Source organism: Vipera berus (genome assembly GCF_964194415.1).
Source record: "Vipera berus genome assembly, chromosome: 2".
Taxonomy (NCBI): Eukaryota; Metazoa; Chordata; class Lepidosauria; order Squamata; family Viperidae; genus Vipera; species Vipera berus.
In genome coordinates, this window is record NC_138203.1 from 191,650,545 (window position 1) to 191,672,811 (window position 22,267).

The window sequence follows — 22,267 nt, forward strand, 5'->3', positions numbered from 1 at the left end:
GGCCAACCAACACATCCTTTTAAAGAAACAGTCAGCTCTGACTAATGTGTAAAAACAAACTTTAAGACCAAAGGGGGAGAATGTTAATATTACACACAACCTAGAGTAAACTAGCTTTTTTAAAGCCTACTCTGGTGTGGGCCTCTTAAAAACAATCACCATGGAATGGGGAAAAGCAGCAGGCTTGCAAGGCTTTGGAGCCATACCCTTCCAGTTGACAGGAGATAGACTCAAAGATAAGAGCACACAGGGGAGATTGGAGACTGAACTCCAGAACAGATTCTTGGCACAGAAGTGAAAGAGAAGTCAGTGCCAAAGGACAGACCCCTGATGGGAGGGAAATGCCATCCCCTCTTTGGTGTTGTTTTCAATCTCCCCCTAATTAAAGCTCCCCCAAGATGCCCAGGGGAATGACATTTCCTGCTCTGGGGCACTCGCTCTTCCCTGTAGCAGCCTTGCTTTTGGGAAGAGGTACAGTGTAAATAGCTTAAGAATAAAAGCCACAAACAGAAAAGGGTTTTTGCAGAAAAGAATCGGCAAAAAGCCCTGGCCAACAGACATAATGAGAAGCAACCAAAGAAGAGCTCAACCAAGAGGAAGTGTTCATCTTCAAGAGGAGGACAAGCAGCTTCAATTTCTTTTCTCTGAGTTGGGAAGGAGATTGAAGAGGAATAAGTGCCGTGATTCTGCATTGTGACAGAAGAATTTAAATAACTTGCCTGTGGGCATCATTTTGTATTTGAGAACCCTGTCATGGAATGCTCTCTGTGTTTTTCACAGGAGTTGACTGAAACAGAGGAAAGGCAAAGATGTTTGAAAGCTAAAATCCAGGCCCACAGATACCTAGTATACCAATAAGGAACGTGTCATTATATGCCATAAAGTCATCTGTTTTACTCCTAGCGACCACACAGGTAAGTCTCCCTGATGAGGTTCCCTAACCTGGTCTTTCAACATTGCATCCATTGCCACTCTGTCCAAGTCCATCCACCCTGCAGAGAGCATGTGCCCATACATTTTACCTGATCTTGTTCGTAAGGATCCTGACCTTTAATGCAGTATCATGTGTTTACTTAGAAATTAATTCTACTGTGGCATAAGGGGCCACATTCTCAGGTAATTCTCCTGTTCCACTGTTCTCCTCCAGAACTTCAGCACACACAAAAAATTAGTGAGCATTTCAAAACCTTATTCCTATTTGTTCTTGCCAGTCATTTCTCTGAAATCTGCAAATAGAGGACAGATTATAACATCTTTTATTTGTCTAAAATAAAGCGGATTCTCTGCATCTTTGTCAGAAAGTGATAAAAACACTTGGCATGCTATAGGAGTTATTCAAATTGGATTCTGTCACAAATAAAGTTGTATTCTACCTTACACCGAAAAGTGTGATCTATATTTCTAGTTAGTATCTCTGCCCTCAAATATTTTCCCTGAGCTGTACTGATTATTGCCAAGCCTACAACTATATTTATATCCAAGCTCTGGGGCAGTTCAATAATTAATTTTGTTTGTTTGGGGGAAGGGATATACTAGCATTCCAGATTTAATTAACTTTGAATTAGCTGTGTAGCTTGAAGCTCAGTGTTTTCTTTAGATGGGAGGGTCCTGGTCTTTAGGGTTTCAAGAGCAACAATGTAGCAATGGGGGCACTATTTGGCCAGAGCCTGTCATGGACACTGAGTTTAGGTTGCTGAGAGTTGGAAAACCCAGTAGCTCTCAAGACACAAAAGCTCCTTCCACTACAGTGATACAGGAACTGAAAAAACTTGGATGTAATACCAGGAAATCCTGCTCTAGCTGATGCTTCCGCAGGGCATCTAAATGAAGAGCTCCACCCAATTCTAGGATTTAGTTCATTTCAGGGTTTTATTTATCTTAAGAATGCTACTGCCAAGTTGATAGCTTAAACATCACTTAGTCCCTATGAAGTAGAAGCTTCAAGCTCAGCTTTGATATGCTGGGCCTAGCTAATTTGCAGTGACTGTAATCCTCTATTCCAGGCGTGTCAAAGTGCCGGCCCGCGGATCAGATGCATCATCCGGAAGCTGCGCCCACTCCATTGCCGGCAATGGCAAAACCATCCCGATACATTGCGCAACATCACATGACGTCGCGAGTTTGACATGTCTGCTCTGTTCAATTACCTGGGAGCAAATCTCCTTGAACCCTTATTTCTAACTATGTCCTTATTTCTCAGAAGACATGGTTAAAGTCGTAGGATCAGAATCACCTTCTCCACATTTTAATATTTACAACTGCTTTGATTCAGAATGCTAAACCACAGGCTTGTTGAAGTTTGGGTATTTCCAGCCCTGAAGCAATGATAAGTTGGACTGTAGGCAGCAGTTTTCTTAGAATTCCACCCCTATAAGAAAGAGTTTATTATCAAAAGCAGTGAAAACATTGGTGAAAAGTTGATAAGAGTTTAAAGAGGAATTAAAGCCCCAGGAATGTGGAAAGGCTGTTTTGCATTTGTATATTATGTTACAAAAACCAGATCCTTCTAGTGGCAACAGTGGCTGCTATTAAAACAAGGCCAACAAATGCAAGATAGCAGAAAGAAAGAGGTTAATAGAACAAAAATCTCTTGTTGTTGCAATAGTTTGTGGAATCTACATCTTGGATATATGATTTTCTATCATCCAGTCTTGAGCACTCGATTAAACAATACAAAGAGTAAACTTTTAGTCCTGTTAGTAATATTAGATTATTTGTTGGTAAGGAAAAGCATTCAAATACAACTTCTGTTGGACAGAGTAAATAAAGCATTGTCCTGCCCCTAATCTCCAAAGGAGGATTCTTTGTTATTGTTAAAAAAATTATCCTGCATTCCAACTAAACTAAGCTCCCCAGGGCAATATCCAACACAACCAGTTTTTAAAAATGATGTGGATTTTTATAAGCACTTCTTGCTTCATAAAACAAAAATACAAAACAAATAAATGGGACCATCAACAATCAGAATTCCACTGTCAGATTTTAAGCAGTATAAGACTGTTTCTCTGTGGGCCTTTGTGTATAGGGTAAAGCAGTTAAACCTCCATATATAAAGTGACAGATTTTACCATCCGCCTTCAAACAGGAAATGAAAGCCCTTTTAGGCGGGGCTTTAGACATTTCCTATACCAGGCTTCAAAAACTGTAGATTCCTGCAAACAGGGCTTCTCCAGGACATCCCTTGGCATTGTGCTGGCCAAGATAGATCATGGAGCAAAGATGACATAAACATCCTGTATGAATGTAATGTTTTCCTCATCCTGGTTCCTTCAGTTGTAATGGGGCTGATGACATCCCAGTTACTATGGCCAAATGCAATGGAGGCAGGGCAACAGCTACTTCCAAAGTAAAGATCCATAAATAGATTTGCTTCAAAGAGGTACAGACTCCATTTAACTTTCTGACTTGGTAAGGTCTGACTAAAGTTTTCTTGAAACCCTGACTCTGGTGCTCTTTTTCTGAAGTCTATCTAGCCTTACAGGATAATTTTGAAACTGTTATCTTCAAATAAAATCTCTGTGTTTTCTTTTTCAAATGCCCTGATGCTCTTCACACGGCTACATAGGTATATCAACATGAGTCCTATGTCCCCATGCAGAGCAATCACGTGGGGATGACAAATGCCACACAGGCCTTTTGTCAGAGCAAGTTGGAATGGGGATGCGGCTTGTGCTATGGTTTTCCTTGGCAATGTTGTGTCATTGTCTTTCATAAAAAAGATCCATTAAGTATGTTTCTCCACTTTGGCAGCTTTAGGATGTATGGACTTCAACTCCCAGAATTCTCAACTAGCTGGGGAATTCCGAGAGTTGAATTCCACATATGTTAAAGCTACCAAAAACCATATGAGAGAGGCACTCAGCCTGGAAACCTGCCCATAACAACTGTGTGGTAACTAGACCCTTTTCTTAGTCTCACAGACAGAGGTAGAGGGCCCGAAGTAAAGAAGCACCCAAATTTATCAGTTGCGTTGTATTAGGTAGTTTTAATACAGGATGGGAAGCAGTTTTAGTGTGTTTCCTGGCCAGGCCTGTCATATCCGCCCCTTGCCAAGCACTGCTGACAAGTCAGGTGCAACATGAACACCAGTGCTTGTTAAGGCACTTCCTATCAGTACAGCCTTTCCCCTTGTGAGGAAGATTATTGCCTTTTAGCAGCAGCACTGATAAATGGCATTGGATTTGTGAATAAAGTTTGAGGAATGTTTTCCAGGTGGAAATCTGAAGCTTTGATCGTGTCTAGTTATTTTTGTGGCATAGACCACCATGCATTGGCTCCTATCTCAGTTTTCCTTTCTATAGAGTGAGCAGGTAGGTAGACAAAGACAACGTTGGATGAACCATCAGAGCTGTTACTGAATCATTCATGATGCATCTAATGATATGAGTTCCCACATCACAAAAATATATTTATGTATTTATATTGTGCATTTCATTCCAAGAAAATCAGCGCGAGACATGTACTGTTTGTCTCCCACTCTCCCCAAAATTATTCCAAGAGCAACCAGTGATATAGGTTAGACAGAGATATTAATTACCTGGCTCAAAATCACCCAGTGAGCTTCAGGGATAAGTGGGCAATTTATTTCTGGATCTCTCTAACAGTTTCATGAGCTCAATCAAATTTGCAAAATGACACTGGTATTAGGTGGAAATCACACTGTCAGCACAATTTGCAACAGTAACTTTCTTCTCGCCCACCCATTTGGACAAAAACACTCATGTTCTATTCCCCAGTTATAAGATGAAAGGCAAAATATTTTTGAGATCCAGGCCTGTACATTTCAAACATGATATGGAAGAAATGTTTCATATATCATGCAAAACAGCACCTCTCTGCTACTCATTAAAACAGTCTTTCTTTGTTCAGGTATCCACACAAGCCTGATAAATGAGAAGGCTGTTTTAAGGGGATAGCCCTAAAACCAGACACAAATTTCTTCAGACTAATGAAGAAGTGTAAAACTAGATGGGATCGTTTAGTAGACAGAATAGGGGTGCTGTGCTCAGGTATGTACAAGGTCTACAGCAATTCTCCAAATCATATTTGAAAAAATGCAACAGTTCAAATAACTATTATCAGCATCTGTGAGGACCACAGAAAACCATGATGATATCAAAATGACAATGCATGCAAAGGATGTCATCATGCAAACTCTGGCCTTATGGATTGGCAGTCTGACATCTGACAAAGGGATGGCTGTCACGGTATTTACATCCTGATAGTTGTGCACATTTCATTATTTGCTGCCCGTGCTTTTTCCTGCAGACATCCATAGTAATAGTATTTATTTCTTGAAGACACTCAAGTCCTAACTTACAATGGTATAATTATATGCAAGCATGATTACAATGTTCATCAGTGCTGTATCAGCAATAGCTAAACAAGAAATTCTGCCTGTCATCTATTCCAGCTGGGCAATTAGGCTATGTATTCCTTCTGAAAATTGTCATTACAGGTTACACATGTTCAGATAATGAAATAAGCGACTCTATTGTGTTACCAAATCCTGTGGTTTTATTTTTTTTTAATTTCATTTATATCCCGCCCTTCTCCGAAGACTCAGGGTGGCTTACAAACTTAGCAGTAGCCTTCATTCTATGTATATGCCTGCTTATTAGGGCTTTCATACACCCCCCCAAGCGGCATTATTACAAAGTCAGCTTATTGCCCCCAACAATCTGGGTCCTCATTTTACCTACCTCTGAAGGATGGAAGGCTGAGTCAACCTTGAGCCTGGTGGGATGCGAACCTGCACTAATTGCAGGCAGCTGGTGTTACTTAAGGAGGCATTAGCCCACTGCTCCACCAAGGAAATAGAAAGAAGGATCCAAAGGATACTTTGGTTTTTTCTTTGATTGATTTTGCTGACATCAGCACCATCTATAGATAAAGAGACAAGTACTGAAAGCATAAGCAGGGCTTGCCTACTTGACAATGAAATAAATGCTAGCCAGTAATCAAAAAGCTATGCTATTCTTGGCTAAAAGCTCTCCCACATGTGAAACTTTGGATCTTCAGTAGTGTTTGGATTTATTTCCACAATTTTGTTCTTATTTGGCACAGCTGATAATAAAGGAAACATTTTGTTACTCATATTTTTTTTATTTTTTTATTTTAATTCCATTTATATCCCGCCCTTCTCCGAAGACTCAGGGCGGCTTACAAGCTTAGCAGTAGCCTTCATTCTATGTATATGCCTGCTTATTAGGGCTTTCACACACACACCCCCAAGCGGCATTATTACAAAGTCAGCTTAATTGCCCCCAACAATCTGGGTCCTCATTTTACCTACCTCGGAAGGATGGAAGGCTGAGTATATCTAGTATAGGTAGTCCTCAACTTACAATCTTTCACTTAGTGACCATTTGACAGTCCAACAGCACTGACAAAAGTGACTTGTGACTATTTTTTAAAACCTACAACCATTGCAACATTCTTGTGGTTACATGATCAAAATTAACACGCCTGGTAATTGGCATGTATTTATGATGGTTGCAGTGTTCCAAGGTCATGTGATCACCTTTTACAACCTTCTAACAAGCAAAGTCAATTGGGGAGCTAGATTCACTTAAACATGTTACTGACTTAACAACTGCAGTGATTTACTTAACAACTGTAGCAAGAAATGTATAATGGAGCAAAATTCACTTAACAACTGTCTTGCGTAGCAGTGGAAATTTTGGGCTCAATTATGGTCGTAAGTCAAGGACTACCTATATAGCCCACAATTACTTTAAGTTATATTACACATAAATATGACTTGAGTAGCACTACAGACTACCCTCCACTAATCCATCCCTGGAAAAACATGGGGAAAAGAATAAAGGAAATGGAAAAGGGTGGATTTATGGAATTTGCATGACAGAAATGTAAGTATACATAATACAAATATACCCATGAATATATAAATAGCACTAGAAGCAAAGGTTAAATAGCAATATTTGCAGTTTCTTGGAGGTTTGTCATATCACCTTTAGGAAAAAAAAGGAAGATCTCTGTGGTGTCATGAAATCTACATGGTAAAATAGTGCAAGGACAGCTTTTCTGAGCTGATGTGAATAAACATTTAGACGACTTCAATTTTCATTTAACACTTCCCTTTTCCCCCTAGTACTCATGTTCACATCTCAGTACAAATTTTCAAAGCCATGTAGAGAAAAACAAATATGAGAGAAATGGCTTTACATCCTTCTAATTTGGGGGTGTGTGTGAGTTGGGAGGAGGGAATATATTGTAGAGAGTTGTCATTGTAATGAGTTTTTGACTAGTGCATTGGGCTAATATCTAAGGGAAAACATTGCAACAGTGTGGGGGAGAGCTTCTTGCTGTACTCAGTAACAGCTGAGGGGTGATCTTATCCCTTCCCTTCCCATTTCAAAACACACACCCTTACATTTGGCTGAATTTTACAAAAGGGTGGAATTCCCATAGTGGATTTTAGGCAACTAATCAAGAATGATTCAGGATTCCTCCCACCCAATCCAGTGTCACCCTTCTTCTGGGGCTGTACAGCTCCACATGTGCATAATAGTCCAAAACGTTAAACCCAAGCTAGTAATTATAAGGTTTCTTACATGACATCACTCAGCTCCTGATAAAACAAAAATGAATATGCAACTGGAGGAAAATTAATATGCGGTAAATTAAAGGCATATACTGTACTTCAGTTAAAATATCAAGACTTTGTCAGAATGACAGCACAATAGACAGTAATATATCTTCCTTCAGAATCAGTTGCTCAATTCTTGACCATCGTAGTTTTCTCCTGCATACGTGTAAAGTCAGAGGAGGTATGCTTTTAAAATATACTGCAAAGTTAATCATGGTTTAGGGAAAGATTAAATCAAGAAAATGGCTAAACAGAAAGAATTTTCCTTTTGTAGCTGTGTAAGTGCTCCAGACTTATATATATACAACTACTGTTAGGTAAATAGGAAGACATTTGCTTCTGACTCTCTTACAAGGAATCTGGATATTAGTCCCCACAGCTTTGTAATTAACTTGCAGTTGTCTATACAGTGGGGCATTTTAAAATAGTATTGTTCATAGTCTTTCTCGTTCTACATTCTTCTTAATTGGAACTTAAAACATGCCACATAAGGGATGAATCACAAGGAACACACATTGAAATATACAATTTATATTATGCTATCAAAAGATTTTACACAGCCTCTGGCCTCTTAAAAAATGCTCAAGGCTTATACTTCAGCCATCCAAAACAGAAGCAGATAAGTCTGTTTTGACCAGTATATCCAGAAAGTAATCACAAACAAAACAGTGCTGTACATTCAGAGGCATCCATAGGATCTAGCACTTCCATTGCAATGTTACATTGCAAGCTCCATCCCATTTTATAAGTTTGTGTGATCACAGGATACAAATACAAAACAGGCAGGGATTGTAGCATTACCCTTCAACACCACTTTCATCAATCTAATGAAAACATCAAGAGCTTGTAGATGTCGTCATCTAGAACTGAATTTCTCAACCTTTTGTTTTCACCCGTGCCCCCCTTCCAAATTTTGTTTTTCTCCTGTGGCTCCCCCTGTCCAGGTCCTATTCTTGGGTATAAACATGGGACAGTGGCAGGTGCATTTTCTGGCACCAACATGTTAGTACTATTCCCTTTGGGAATAGGGCGGTATATAAATTCAACTAATAAATAAACAAACAAACAAACAAACAAACAAACAAACAAACACAATTTGATTTTGTACTGTGGCCCTGCCACATGTTTTCCCTCTGTGGCCCCTATGAAATATCCTAGGGCCCCAGTTGAGAACAGCTGATCCAGAAGGGGAAGAAAATGTATCTAATATAGAATTCTGCTTCCCATCTGGAAACCAGATGCCCCTCCAGATTCACAAGCAAGAGATGAAGGCAATAGCTTCCCCTCACTCCAATTCTCTCTGTGGACTCTTTTCTCCAAGCATAAAAATAGTTCTCAATTTACAACCACAATCAAGCCCAAAATTTTGTTTGCTAAGCAAGACAGTTGTTAAGTGAGTTTTGCCTCATCTAACCTTTCTTGCCACAGCTGTTAAGTGAATCACTGCAGTTTATTTATTTATTTATTTATTAATTTAATTTATATACCACCCTTCTCTCAAGAGACTCAGGGCAGTGAACAGGGCAATACATAAAAATTAGATACAAAAGTTAAAATTAGATTATTAAAACATAATTAAACAATGCCCAGAGATAATACAAATTTAAAATTGAAGTCGTTAATAAAAATCCCACCCCGTCCCATCAGGCCAGGCCAGCTTGTTTAAAGAGATAGGTTTTAAGGTCGCGCCGGAAGGAGCGGAGATCGGGCGCCATCCGGAGCTCAACCGGAAGATGGTTCCATAAATCCGGTGCACCCACAGAGAACGCTCTCCCCCTGGGGGCCACCAGTCGGCATTCTTTGACCGGCGGCACCCTGAGGAGGCCCTCTCTGTGGGAGCGTACTGGGCGGAGGGAAGTTGACGCCGGCTGCAGGTGCTCCCCAAGGTATTCTGGACCCATGCCATGGAGGGCTTTGTAGGTCATTACCATTAACAGATTTAAGTTAACTTGGTTAAGTGAATCTGGCTTCCCCCTTGATTTTGCTTGTCAGAAGGTTGCAAAAGCTGATCACATGACCCCGGGACAGTGCAACTATCATAAACGAATGCCGGTTACCAAGCGTTCAAATTTTGATCCCATGACCATTGAGAATGTTGCAACAATCACAAGTGTAAAAAACAGTCATAAGTCACTTCTTTTTCAGTGCCACTGTAACTTTGAAGACTTGCTAAATAAATGTAAGTCAAGGACTACCTGTATCTGCAGCTTAGACAAAAGGAAGGACCTTAACATCAACATTTTCTTGTTTTGTCTGGAAGCATTCCAACTTTCTTTGTGCATGAAGAAACAAAGAGGTTGTCCTCTTCTTCCCCACTATTTGTACATACTAAAGGACTCAAGAGCGGGACAAGTTCAGTGGAGAGTAGAAATACAGTAAGTTATTAACATGCCAGCCAGCCAGCATAACTATGGCCACTTTTTCTTTGAACATAACTCATTATTTGATCAGAAACCTTTTTATAATGAAGCAAGATTATGGAATTTTTCCAAAGAGCAAGGAAAATGTATTTAGGAACAACAGGACATTCAGACAAAGGGCATCACCATTTTATTTTCACAGAGTTTAGTTAAAAGACAATTAAGTTGCTAGAATCAGTTGTACTTTGCAGAGGTCTTTCAGATTATTCTATCAGTTCTGCTTTGGGCTCAGCTCATTCAGCCATTGTAACACTGAAGTACTTCCATGAAGAAGAGATAGCTAATTAATTGCATTTATATGCAATTTACAATCAGATTCCCAGTTTCTATTCTGCTGGGAGGGGATCATTTCAAACTGAGGGACATCATGACAAAAATCCACTTACATAGTTTTAACCAACCATGACCTTTGCCCCAGTCTAATAGTTATGCAAATATTTCCTTTCCCTATCACAGTCTATATATGCTAGTAGCCAAATATCTTACCTGCATTCAGACATAGAAAAAAAATCCTCTTATCATGGGAATAAAGTTAGATCAGATGAGATAGCAGTTCAATCTAAGAATCAATACAATGATTGCTAAATGGTTTCAATCTCTCCACAGACAACATGTCTGGACTTTATGACTCTAATACTTTCAGGCAAGGCTTTTATCATGCAATCTCTCCAATACTGCCTTTCATTCGTAACTGTTGTGTGTTTTCTCCCATTTCTTGTATTTTCTTGTACAACTGTAAATTATTAAGACTAAAACACAGGATAGCTATAATATATCTTGGCCACAGCATCTAACTGAAAATACCTCAAGAAAGCTAGATCATAGACAATATAACGACCAGATTTTGGCTAATGTCACATTTAACCTATATTTTTATACCCACATCAACCATTAATTGGGCATTTAATTATATAGCCAGGGGAATCATGAATCTGTAGGGTGCATCAAGTCTATTCTTCTACACACTTTGGAAAGAATTCAACCTATCCTATTTACTTATTATCCTGTTTCTCTCACATGGCTTTCATCAAAGGAAGATAGGTAGGTAGGTTTTGGAAGGAAATCAAGATTTTACATTATCCACCTATTCAGGGCAGTCCAGATGCCAATAGCAATTTATTATAAATCTTGTTCCTTTTAAGTATGTAAGCCATTAAACTTACCACAAAATAAAAGCTAAAGCAGCCTAAAATGCTGGCATTTCTGTAGTGTTTAAATAAAGCTAGGTCTACAAACAGTGGCTCTTCAACAGGAGGTTGCCATAGTAATAAAAGTCCTGCAGAGAAGATTAGAGACTACCATTTTAGGTTGAGATGCCCTATTCTTGATATGCCCTTTCAGTAGCTCACCCAGGATTTCTGTTTCTTGCTTCTCTGTAATACTTGTTTTAGAGATTTGGGCTTGAATGTCCATACACTACTTCTACAAGGGAAAGGAGGAAAGAGAAGGCAAGAGGAACACACATAAATTGGTTCTAACCATTTTTTTTGAAGGTGTGACTGTATTAAAGAGCTGTTGGAACCACCAGCCTAAAGAAAAGTTCACAGTAATGCTATTTTAGGTGCTGCAAGCTGCAAAAAAACAGGTGTCTCCAAAGAAAGTACAAATATTGCTACCTCCTAACTCTAAATAACATACTCAGTGATATTTTAGATAAACAATCACCAAGCTTTGGCTACCTTGTCCCATTTTGCAACCTGTTCAGAGGACTGGAAAATGAGTTTGTGATTATAAATGTATAAAAATGGATTACAAAGAAGACCCTGAATAGCTCTAGGAAGGTCTATTGTAACTTTGAATACTTGCTAAATGACTGATCAGAAGTTGAGAACTACCTGTTTTATTTGTTTGTTTGTTTGTTCAAGTGCTTAATAGACAACATGATGACTGAGTCCATTAGTAATTCTGTGGTACATATAAGCTTTTTCAAACTAAATTCATTATTACACCATCTAATGCATCTTCTTTTCTTCCAGTAATAGACATCATTATCATTTATTTGACACAGTGTAGTGTTTTAAGGTTTTGTAAGGGAACTGGGTAATGCAGGTTCAACCTGCCCTCAAATACAAAAGCTGTTAAAAAATCAGGAGTCTGGCAGCACCTTTTTGACTGACAATTTTTTATCAAAAGGCATAAGTTTTCATGAGATGAAATCAGGTGAAGTGGGCTGATTTCTGTCACCATAGACCAGGGGTGTCAAACTCAATTTCATTGAGGGCCGCATCAGCATTGCGGTTGCCCTCAGGGGGCCGGGTGGGTATGGCCTGGGTGGCTGTGGCCTACTGGGTGGGCGTGGCTAGAGTGCATATGGCCTACTGGGTGGGTGTGGCTAGAGTGCATATGGCCTACTGGGTGGGCGTGGCCAGCTCTACATCGTTCGCATCAAGGGTGCCTATGGGGGCCTGGGCAGGAGTGGGACAGATCTGAGGGTCTCTGACAGAAGGAGGGTCTCTGGGCCAGGGCCAAGGCAGTGGGGGCCGTTCCCTCACTATTTCCAGGATGGCTTCGCGGGCCACATGAAACCACTTCGCGGGCCGGATCCGGCCCCCGGGCCTTGTGTTTGACATGTCTGCCATAGACTAACATTTCTCTCCTATGAAGTATGCTAAGTTACTTTGGTTAAGTCACTATTTCCTAGTCTAATTTACAGGGTTAAAAAGAAGGAAGACATGTCACATAAGTTGCCTAGAGATTTAATAGAAAAGGATAGTTGTAATTATAATACAATATAACTTGATGTTAAAAACAATAATGTGTAATCCAGTCTATATATAAACAGTTTGTGCCAGTAACCAAGGTATACACTTGGTCACTTGCAGATCAATTTCATTATATTTCAGAACTTATTTTCATTTAAGAAGCTTCTCTACTGGGATCAAGGTGATAAGTAAAACATTTCTAAGAGTTATATTATCTGTTCTTCTTACTGTTTTCTGTTTCAGAAGGGTTGCAAAAATGGAGCAGAAAAACTGAATTCCAACTCTGTTATTCTGAGATTCTGAATGGCAAGCCTTGAGTTCAGGGTGAGGAAAGTCTTTTCAGAGAGTGACGGACTTTAAACCATCAGCCCCAACCAAGCCAGGGCTATGAACAGAGATAATGGAAATAATAATCCAACCTCTGAAAGACACTGGATCTTCATTCTTACCTTAACAATGAATGTGTAACAGGATAAGGGCCTGAATATAGTCAGACACAGCTTCAAGGTAGGAGACAGGGACAGAGTCATCACCATTTCCATGTTCTACAAAGGAAGTGTGCCATTATAGACTGTTTTTTCTTTGTAAGAAAAGGGAGCAAGGCTGGCTTTTCCAGGATTGCAGTATTATTCCACTCTGATTTCAACCCCACCAAACCAAAGATCATATTAGTACCACCCATGGTAAGTAAGATCATATTAGTACCACCCATGTAAGCAGGAAAGAGGAAATTTATTTTCCTATTTCTTGGTGCCAGTGCCCTGCAGCCAGCTGCTACAGTACTGTATTATGTTATTTTCTACTGAAACTCCTCTTCCGTCAAAAAGTTTTCGTTTTTTAGCAGAAGCCAATGGTGGTCAAGTGCAAAAGAGGGTTTATTTATAGTCACATATCATAGCAAGGATCCCATCAAGGCTGTCCTCACAGCTGCTCAGACTATTGTTGGAATGTGCACCCTGTATATAGAGGAGATATACATAGCATTTCCAGACATGAACAGTTAAGATTCCATTGAATGCCAGTTTCCAGAGAGAGAGAGAGAGAGAGAGAGAGAGAGAGAGAGTAATCTGCTACATATTAAAAAAATCATGCTGACATCTGTTAATCAGCTCACCAAGACAAGAATGTCTATATCACACCCAACAACTGTTCTATGGATGGTCACTCTTAATAAAGTAATTGTTACTACCTCTGTATCCTTCCCATGAACTTTTTTTCTAAAGTTCTCTCTTATGAAGTATGAGCATCCATCCAATTTCAGAATAATGCTTTGTGAAGCTTATGAGAGGGGTGTAGCCTGCGAAAACGTGTATCAGAATTAATTTCCTAATCTAAGCAGTTCCAAGATCTGGTTCTGCCTCATGAATGAGATGTGAACCACCCTGGGTCCTATGGGAGAAGGGCGGTATATAAGTTTAATAAATAATAAAATAATAATAATAATGGAAAGAAGGGCAAAATGGCTATCACATGACTCTTTTGCAATTTCTCTCCAAATGAGAGATAAAAGGAAAGTTGTCAAGACTGATAATGCATGAAAAGTCACTGTCACTGAAATATTACAATAAAAAGTCTAAGCCCCCCCCAAAAAAAAAATAAACTTAAAAATAAAGGTACAATATCTTTTTATCTTAGTCCAGTAACTGAATTGCAAAAGTCCACCTCCCCAAAATATGGACACATCATCTCAACCACTATTTCCCAATTTGGGAACTTTCAGTTGTTAGATCTAACTTTTAGACCTGGCATGTCCCACACATGGCCTGCATCCAGCACTTGCAGGCCGCGCCCACCCTAGCCTCGCAAGGGCAAACCAAGCTTGATACGTCACGATATGGCCTGCAATGCAATCGGGCTTGAGACCCCTGTTCTAGAACATTCTGGCTGAGAATTATGGGGATTGAAGTTCAAAACATCAGGAGGTTTCCATCTTGGGGAAATGTAATCTTAAAATATTGTGGGGTCCTTAGAGCTTTCTGAGCTTAGTTGTTTCATTACCCAACTAGGCAACATTACATTATCCAACTAGGAGAAAATGGGGTTTATCACAAACCAAGCCAGTGTATTTAAACAAACCCCACTCCCCGCAGCCCTGAAGAGATTTCTTAGTTGGATTATGAAACATCTGCAAGTAAACAACCAACCTCAGAGGGCACCAAAAGTTCAATTCTGAGCTACAAATATTCTCTTCTGTTGGTAGTCTTAAAATATGCAAAGCAATTTAAGGATCTTCTGGTTGCACAATCAGTTATGAGTGTGCCTAAGAATGCTTGAATTGACCTCCCCCCATACACTCCTTTTTTTTTGCCTTATTCTTCTACCTATGTCTGAAGTGAAATCATGAGGAGGACACCTGAGACATTTGTTTATTTATTTGTATCCCACCTTTATTTTTACAAATAACTCAAAGTGGCAAACATATCCAACAAGACACCCTTTTCCTATTTTCCCTACAACAACAAACCTATTAAATGAGTTGGCTGACAGTGACTGGCCCAAGGCCACCCAACTGGCTTTCATGCATAAGGAAGGACTAGAACTCACAATTTCTGGCTTTCTAGCCTTAATCACCAGCTAGACCAAAGATGGCCACAAGATGCAGGTTCTTATAGCCACACTATGATAACTAATGGATACTTGCATAATGATACATGAACCCAGCACACACAGCTCTTAAAAAACCTTTCAAAATTAACAGCAGACCTCTGGTGTAAACTTCCCCAACAGGGGTCTTGCCTCCAGGTGTGTTTGGATTACAGCTCTCAAAATTCTAGGTAGCAGAGCCAACACTGTCTGGAAATTCTGGCAGATGAGACTCCTGAACACATCTGGGAGACACCAAGTTGGAGACAGGCTGCCCAGAAGTCAATGGGAACTAAGTTCAGTCCAGGCTGATTTTCATACGTCTCTGTACCTAGCACCAGCACCAGCATTTTCAACAGCTATCCCAAAGTAATGTAGCAAAATGAACTCAGAAATAGGAACCAAGTTGCCCATTTTTTTAGCATCACATAAAAGGTAAAGGTAAAGGTTCCCTCGCACATGCGTGCTAGTCGTTTCCGACTCTAGGGGCCGGTGCTCATCTCCGTTTCAAAGCCGAAGAGCCAGCGCTTCTCCAAGGACGTCTCCGTGGTCATGTGGCCGGCATGACTAGACGCCAAAGGCGCACGGAACGCTGTTACCTTCCCACCGGAGTGGTCCCTATTTTTCTACTTGCATTTTTACGTGCTTTCGAACTGCTAGGTTGGCAGAAGCTGGGACGAGTAACAGGCGCTCACATAACCCAGGTCAAAAGTCTCGTCTCCTCTTGTCTAGTACTTTTGGATTGGCTTATCTAATTTTATATTTACAACAGTGAATAAATATGGAGTAAATACGGCTGGTCTTTGTACACTAATGCCTCCCCCACACACACACACTTTAAAGCCTCAAGCAACATTCCTGATCCCTTTTTTGAGGAATTGTTATTGTTGTTTTTTTCTTGTGCACAATGCATACGCGCACAGATGGAGCCACAGTCTTAAGATCGCGATGTCTTTTGGAAAGTAGGTTGCCTATTTACATGCAGCGATCTATCATTTTTTGCCTTCTCCATCTCAGACTCAACGTTTGTGCGAGTCATTGTCCGAGCCAGGGCTTTTTTTCTCATAGAACGCTCAGAAGGGAGTTCCGGCACCTTTTTTGGATGGAACCTTGTAGGACAGGCAAGGCGGGTTGTATGACATGTGTGAGTTCCGGCACCTTTTTCTTATACAAAAAAAAGCACTGGTCCGAGAAGACCCCTTCCCCCCTCCCCACCACCCCCAGTACGTTTAAGAAAGATGTAACCCCTCGACGGCCTTTGCACCGAATATCAGGCATTATAGTCCCCGACGGATCTTTAGTAACGGCAAAGAAACAATGTTGAGGCACGCAGTCAGCCTGCCAAGGAAGTTCGAGGAGCGCCATTTGGCAACCGCAAGCCTCCGCCTCCGGCGTTACAGGTTACACAAAGCCCTATATTAAGAAGACAATGCCGGGGTGGAAGCTTTTGGGTGCGCACAGCTCGCCTTGGCTATGCTTTTAGGTTTTTTTTTGGGGGGGGGGGGGTTTGTTGTTGTTTTTTTGCACACAGGAAGACTTCCCATAATTCTGCTTTCCCCGTGTCTCGACGTGGTCCCGACTGCCCGTTTCACCAACATACAGGCACGCGCGTGTACCCAAACGCTTCTGGGCACAGCGCACAGTCGATTTGGCAACCTACTACAATCAGGCTTCCAAATATTCTTCCAGCCGCGCGAATCTTGCACTGCTCCCACGCCCGCCTAAATTTTCCCCACCCGTCCTCTTTTTTGTCTCTCTCTCTCTCTCTCTCTCTCTCTCTCTCTCTCTCTCTCTCTCTCTCTCTCTCTCTCTCTCTCTCTCTCCCCCCCCACTTCGCGCTCGATCCCCACAATGGAATTGCCCCAGGCGGAACGTGTCGTGAATGCGAGTTCGAGTGGGCGTGGCTCGCCCCCCCCTCCCCGGACCAGACCAGAACGAGGGCTCTCAGTCTGGGGGCAAACTGCTGCTCTCGCGCCCAGAAACGAGGCTACCTATTGGAAGTGGTGCAAAAGAAGATAACGCGCGGAGAGGAAGCGCTCGGCCGTCTCGGGATGCGCGCTTGCAACCTAGGCTGGTTTTGAAAGCATTCCCCCCCACCCCTCCCAGCCCCAGTTAGCACGCCTTCCTCCCAAAGCGGCAACAACAGCAGCAGCAGCAGCGGCGCCCTTTCCCGGGAGCGCGAACTGACAGTTCCCCTCAGCCCGCCGCCGCTCCAGCTAAACAGATTTTTGTAAAATAAAAGAAAAATCTTTGAGACGCCTTTGAGAGGAAAGCTGGAACAGCCCTTGTTCGGGCAAGCCTTACCGCTGAGTCTGTCCATGGTCCGGAGCATGAACGACGGGAGACAGGAGACAGCCCGGCCAGCACGTGCGCCCCCCGCCCGATCTCGCTTGCCACAAGCCGGCTACTTGAGCGCGGGGAAGCTCCCAGCGCGGCTCGGCTCGGCTTGGTCCGGCCCCGAGTATGGACAGGGGATGCGCGCCGCTCCACGGCGCACAAATGTCAACCTCTCAGCCGGCTCCCTCAACAATCGCCGCGCAGTCCCTCCCTGCTGCCGCTTCCTCCGCCTCAGGAAGGCTGCCAGGTCTTAGCGCCGTACGGTCAAGATGCGCCCTTCGTGGAGCGAACCTCTGGCCGCTGCTGGGCCGACTCCGCTCGCTTGCCCCGCCCTTCCGGACCAGGTGCGACCGTCTGCGAAGTAGACAACAACAATGGTCTGTGTTCCCTGGAGCGCGCGCGCGCGCGTGTCTGCGGGGGGGGGGGGCCGCCGGGCTCGTGGCCCGCTGCTCCCCCCCTTCTGTGGCGCGCGCTTTTCCCCTTCCCTCCCTTCACTGGGTCACTTTTTAGAGCTGCTTTCCCCATCTCCTCACTCTGTGGGTGCGTGCCTGCCCACCTTCAGCTATGTTTGCCCAGGCTGATATTGGTTACTTAACTCGTATTTCCCGGTTTCTTCCGGGCAAAAATGCAAAATAGTGTTCAAATAAATACAAGCTTCAGATTCCTATATTAGTTGTTCTAAGATTAAGCATTGAACTGACCCATAGGATACATCTCCATACGCATTGTTAGCTTTTCCCTTCCCCCCCCCCCATTTTCTGTGTTTGACACATACTATTTGGCAGTTTATGAAGCCTAAAGGTAAAGGTAAAGGTTCCCCCGCACATGCGTGCTAGTCGTTTCCGACTCTAGGGGCCGGTGCTCAACTCCGTCTCAAAGCCGAAGAGCCAGCGCTTGTCCGAGGACGTCTCAGTGGTCATGTGGCCGATATGACTAGACACCAAAGGCGCATGGAACGCTGTTACCTTCCCACCGGAGTGGTCCCTATTTTTCTACTTGTATTTTTACGTGCTTTCGAACTGCTAGGTTGGCAGAAGCTGGGATGAGTAACAGGCGCTCACTCTGTTATGCGGCACTCGGGATTCGACCCACCAAACTGCCGACCTTCCGATCGACAAGCTCAGCGTCCTAACCCACTGAGCCACCGTGTCCCCGTTATGAAGCCTAGTAGGTCATTAATACATTACTCTGGCAAAGTAAGTTTTGCCAATGGCTTCAAGAACTGTATTTTTCCTTATCACATGTTAGTTTTCTAACAGTGTTCATAGTTCATATAGGAAACTCTAGGCGTGAGGTCATAAAGACTGGGCAGTATGTAATTAATACAGTTGGAATATGCTTGTCCATATATTGGAGAATGTAGGATACTACTTGTCTTTGTAAGTAAGAAAAATGCAATGCACTGGTTGAAGCAGAGAGGATTGCCATTCTTTTCAGGTCACTTCTGGCAGCAGTCCCCTCCTAAGTAGAGTTAGGGCTGCTCTCCAATGCTGAACTGAAGCTCAGTCTGCCATTCTTTGGTTCAGCAGAAGAACTATCCTGGCTTGAAAATTGCTCTCCGTACCACCAACTCTGTCTGAACTGTACTGTCATTGTCCTCTACCTGAATTCTTTCCAAGATGAACCCTAACAATTGTCCACACTTTGAGACCTCCTTTTAAGACCAGTACAGCTAAAGCACAGCTGTGTCACTTCTAGGTTAGGGATGAGATGAAAACAAGGTTGTGGGGATATGCCAGAATATTGCTAGGGCACATTTACAGCATGGTTAGTTGCAGGCAAGAAAGGTTCTTAGAAATGCCAGCATCAGTAATTACTATACACATACAAATGGGGTTAGAAGAACTAGTTTGGTATAGTGATTAAGGCAACAGGCTAGAAACTATGAGTTGTCCTGCTGGGTGTCTTTGGGCTAATCACTTTCTCTCAGTGCTAAGAAGAAGGCAATGGCAAACCAGTTTTGAAAATCCAAGCAGTCACCAGGAGCCAACACTAACATAAAGGTAAGGTAGGAAAAAAGGGGAGATGGGATATATTGCAATCCTATAATATATTTTCTACCCAGATAGGTTGCTGAATTCCAATGGGATTCAATAAGGGCTGCTTGTCTGAAGTGTTGAATGACATAGCACATACAAACCCACACAGCCTTGTAAAGGCAGCTGCAGCTGCAGAATGTGATTTTTCTAGTTCTTCCATCATCACAGGTGATGGAAGAACATCACCCACTACATCTGTGGGCAGCAGCCAAGCAAACCAGGCAGAGGACAGATACTCAGTCTCTTGCCATTGCTTTCTGCCATCCAGCATTTGTTAACTGGGGCAACTGTTCTGATGGGAAGGATAGCCCTTGATGGATGTCTGTACTGTACTATTTTATTTTGGAACATCTGCTTTACAGGCAAAACTGGAATGGCTGGAGACTCCTTAGCATTCAATGACAAAGAAGGAATCCATGCCTGATAAAGGTAAAGGTAAAGGTTCCCCCGCACATGCGTGCTAGTCGTTTCCGACTCTAGGGGCCGGTGCTCATCTCTGTTTCAAAGCCGAAGAACCAGCGCTTGTCTGAGGACGTCTCCGTGGTCATGTGGCCGGCATGACTAGCACGGAACGCTGTTACCTTCCCACCGTAGTGGTCCCTATTTTTCTACTTGCATTTTTACGTGCTTTCGAACTGCTAGGTGGACAGAAGCTGGGACGAGTAACAGGCGCTCACTCTGTTACGCAGCACTCGGGATTTGATCCACCAAACTGCCAACCTTCTGATCGACAAGCTCAGTGTCCTAACCCACTGAGCCACCGCGTCCCTTTTCCATGCCTGATACAGAAGTACAATAATAATGAGAGTTTCAAAGTTTGGGAAAACAGGCTATCCATGCCTATAATATTCTCAATAGTAGTAAAAAGTGACTAGTACTGGTTCGTTAAAAGAAAACAAAAGAGAAAGGAGAGGGGAGGGGAGGGGAGGAAAAGAAAGGAGAGAAAAGGCAAGAAAAGAAAAAGAAAACCTTTTAGCATTTCTCAGCACCTTAGTGAGAAGCAATAGAAAATAGATTATTGGTATGATTCACAGACCACTCAGCTTGAAGTCATACCTCATCATTCACTTGAGGGTTTGTCACAAAGTAGCCAATTTGGTACAGGAAGCCCCCCCTCCCTCATTTTGTGGTCATGCAATCTCTCCCACAAGAAAACTGTGGTGCAATCATCCTGTTAGCAGTGAATCACGGTCTGAATAAATCTGCTTTATATGAAATATTAATCCCAAGTAAATATGCTAGATTTCAGTCATCCATATTTGGTTGCAAGATTATTGTAAGGGTCACTTCGAATTTAGCTTGAATTTGGCAGCTTTGGATTTACATTGACTTTATAGTATATTTGTCTTCATTTTATTTCTGTTACATTTTTGGGTATCTAATTGCTTATATTTTTACTTGCTTTTAATATGCACACATTAACCTGATACAATTAAAAGTTAAATGGAAATTGGAAAAAAAAGAACAGCAAAAGGAAAGGAGAAAGGTAACAGAATAGAAGACTTCACACGATAATAAGATTTTTCCCCAGTGGAATATAACCATGTTTTTGCTGCAACCCTTAAAAGGTAAATCTGAAATGTTTCATAACACTATAGATTCCAAATTTTGGGAATATAATTTAACACCACATTCATATATTTAACAATTATTTCTTTTCCCAATACTCATTTAACAATCTTATGAATTAATAGTGCCACTGTAAATAAGTTAAAAAAATGAGTTGGCGTCTAATCCAAAATATTAATTCCATTATATTGAAATAAAAACCCAAGCCTTGCTACCCATCCTCTGAGGTAGCCACTAAACCCAAAGTAATATTTTGCTACCCTAATGACATTTTAAGATTATATTATTAGATTTGTATCCCATCTTTTTTATGGTGAATATATTTAGTAGTCCTGCCTCCTGTTTCCCCCCTCAACCCTGTGAAGTGAGTTGGACTGAGAGAAAGTGACTGACCCAAAGCCGAGTGTCTTTCATACCCAGGGCTTTTTTTCTCATAGAACGCTCAGAACGGAGTTCCGGCACCTTTTTTGGATGGAACCTTGTAGGGTAGGCAAGGCGGGTTGTATGTGTGAGTTCCGGCACCTTTTTCTTTTACAAAAAAAGCACTGTTCATACCTAAGTGGCAAGAGTTCTAAAATTCACAATATCCTGGCTTCTAGGCCAGCACTTTTACTACTATAACCAAACTGGCTTTTTTAAAACAGATTATAGGACATCAATTTATCATTCACTGTCTCAAACTGTAAACTATTGATTTGTCAAAACAGCAGATTCTAACCCTTTATTCTATGTTACTTGCAAGTTTTCTATATAATATCTTAGTAGTAGTTTTGACTGTAAGTTTGGAACCTTCAAAATATTTAGTAGTTTAGGAGTTTCTGAATGATAAATGTATTTGGCCCAGATTTCAAAATTAAGAGATGTCTTAATTAAATCAGTTGATATTCCTCAGTTCGCGGCAACCTAACATCAGATCTTTTAAAGGACTAACAATCAGCTAGTATATATTTTATGGCACTATACTGCAATGACCTGTTATAATAAAGGCTATAATAAACTGGAATT

The 22,267-nt window shown here is 41.7% G+C and overlaps 1 protein-coding gene across 1 annotated transcript in view; it reads right to left on the reverse strand.

Annotated features, from left to right (window-relative positions):
- The window catches only part of AFAP1L1 (actin filament associated protein 1 like 1), an 82,986-nt gene extending 65,179 nt beyond the window's left edge, over window positions 1-17,807 (reverse strand). Inside the window, exon 1 of the mRNA XM_081316979.1 lies at window positions 17,622-17,807. Within this exon, the coding sequence (XP_081173105.1) occupies window positions 17,622-17,649 (28 nt within the window). The 5' untranslated portion in view covers window positions 17,650-17,807. The remainder of the gene's footprint in view (window positions 1-17,621) is intronic.
- Between the last annotated feature and the right edge of the window lie 4,460 nt (window positions 17,808-22,267).